General features: G+C 47.3%; 1 protein-coding gene across 1 annotated transcript; it reads left to right on the top strand.

The window, feature by feature from the left end:
- Positions 1–228: 228 nt before the first annotated feature.
- Positions 229–1634, top strand: LOC149839475 (V-type proton ATPase subunit D-like). Its single transcript, XM_090002563.1, has one exon. The coding sequence runs from the start codon at positions 601–603 to the stop codon at positions 1378–1380; it is 780 nt and encodes a 259-aa protein (XP_089858689.1). The 5' UTR covers positions 229–600; the 3' UTR covers positions 1381–1634.
- Positions 1635–2111: the final 477 nt, after the last annotated feature.

Raw genomic sequence — 2111 nt, 5'->3', positions numbered from 1 at the left:
ATAAGAAGGTGTTAAATACCACTCCAGTTCCATCAGTTCCTGCGACTGCATTCATCCCAAACAACTTTGGCGGCCGAGTATTTCTCAATTCCACTACCTACCTTGGAATTGGACGCCTAAGTTTGTACAGGCTGTTACGCAATTTACCAAAGGCCGAGGCGTATTTGTGTATACATGAAACACTAAGCGTATTTTTGTAAATTATTCGGAAAAAAAAATCTGTCTTTTTTTTTTCTTCTTTCTTTTGAACCTTTCTGGTTTCTACGCCCTAAAGTATTCATCAGATTGCAAACATAAATCTGATTGCTTTCGGAACGGGCAGAAAGTGCGCGTCGAATGGGCAAATCGTATCGCAAAAAACTGCCTCGAAATCGCGTCCCTTTTGGAAAACTGTGGTTTTCTCGCAACTTTTAGGCCAGGAATCGAAGAGCTAACACCGTTCGGTCGATCTCTAGGGTTTTCGGATCCCCCATCGAAGAAATCGTGGATTTCAAGCCGATTCCGGCGAGAAATCGAGGGATTGCGGCGGTTTTTGTCCGGGATTCGTCCGAGATCTGTTAGGGTTCAGGGTTTCGTCGGATATCACCAGAGAGATTGGGAATGGCCGGCCAGGATCAGAGGCTCAACGTCGTCCCGACGGTCACGATGCTCGGGATCATGAAGGCCCGTTTCGTCGGCGCCACGAGGGGCCACGCCCTCCTGAAGAAGAAGAGCGACGCCCTGACCGTTCAGTTCCGGCAGATCCTGAAGAAGATCGTCACCTCGAAGGAGTCGATGGGCGATATCATGAAGGCCTCTGGCTTCGCCCTCACCGAGGCCAAGTACGTCGCCGGAGAGAACGTCAAGCACGTCGTCCTCGAGAACGTCCGCTCCGCCACGCTGAAGGTGCGGTCCCGCCAGGAGAACGTCGCCGGCGTCAAGCTCCCGAAGTTCGAGTACTTCACCGACGGCGATGCCAAGAACGACCTCACTGGGCTCGCGAGGGGCGGCCAGCAAATCCAGCTCTGCCGCTCCGCCTACATCAAGGCCGTCGAGGTCCTCGTCGAGCTCGCTTCGCTGCAGACGTCGTTCCTGACCCTCGACGAGGCGATCAAGACGACGAACCGGAGGGTGAACGCACTCGAGAACGTGGTGAAGCCGAGGCTGGAGAACACGATCAGCTACATCAAGGGGGAGCTGGACGAGCTGGAGAGGGAGGATTTCTTCCGGTTGAAGAAGATCCAAGGGTATAAGAAGAGGGAGATCGACAGGCAGCAGAAAGCGGCCAAGCAATTCGCGGAAGATCAGGCAGGGGAGAAGGTTTCTCTCAAGAAGGGGATTTCGATCAATGCCGCACACAATCTCCTGGCAGTGGAGAAGGACGAAGATATTATCTTCTAAAAGGTCCGTTTGATAAACTTGTATTTATCTGGAATTTTCTTGCAATAGTATAGGAATAATAAGTGAAGTTTTTGAGACGGAAATGTGATACTTTCTGTTCTGTAGTTGTTTTGATGCATTGGTCTCTTACGTTCAAAGGGTTTTAACTTTGATGTTTCTAACAAGTCCTGGAAATCAAGTAAATTTGAGTTGGTATATTGTATGCACGTTCTCATTGGTGGGTTAGCTCATGTGATGTTTATGTGGTGTTTGGTGGAAGCAAATGTGACATCTTAATCTATGTGGGTTCATCTTAATCCATGCAGTATACTTTTCTTTTGCTTTTTGCCTTCACATTTGTCATTCTCTTGATGAATTTTCAAGGTTTGCTGATCGCTATTGGAACATGGAATTCATGATGAGGTGTTGAGTTGTGATTAGGATCATTGAACTCATCTTTATCTTTTCTATCATGTAACGCTTTCTGGCCCAGGTCTTTTGTAACCTTGAGCCGACCACGAAAAGTGACTGAATTGACTGATTGCTATTGGAACATGGAATTTATGATGTGTTGAGTTGTGATTAAGAACGTTGAACTCATCTATTCTATAAAAGTACATAGTATTTTCTGGCCGAGCAGTCCTTTGGAATCTTGCTCCAGTTTGTTGGCTTGTTTGGTAAGATTGTATCTTTAGAATGGTGCAAATGTTGGGAGGATTGGCGCTATCTGTAGTTTCCAGATGAGAATTAAA

This window comes from Nuphar pumila, chromosome 4 (genome assembly GCF_984573655.1).
Source record: "Nuphar pumila chromosome 4, dmNupPumi1.hap1.1, whole genome shotgun sequence".
NCBI classification, from domain to species: Eukaryota; Viridiplantae; Streptophyta; class Magnoliopsida; order Nymphaeales; family Nymphaeaceae; genus Nuphar; species Nuphar pumila.
The sequence above is the reverse complement of the archived record's forward strand: the minus strand, read 5'-3'. Positions and strand labels throughout refer to the sequence as shown.

Excerpts from the sequence above, each read along its gene's own strand:
- LOC149839475 (XM_090002563.1), top strand. The coding sequence starts at position 601 with ATGGCCGGCCAGGATCAGAGGCTCAACGTCGTCCCGACGGTCACGATG.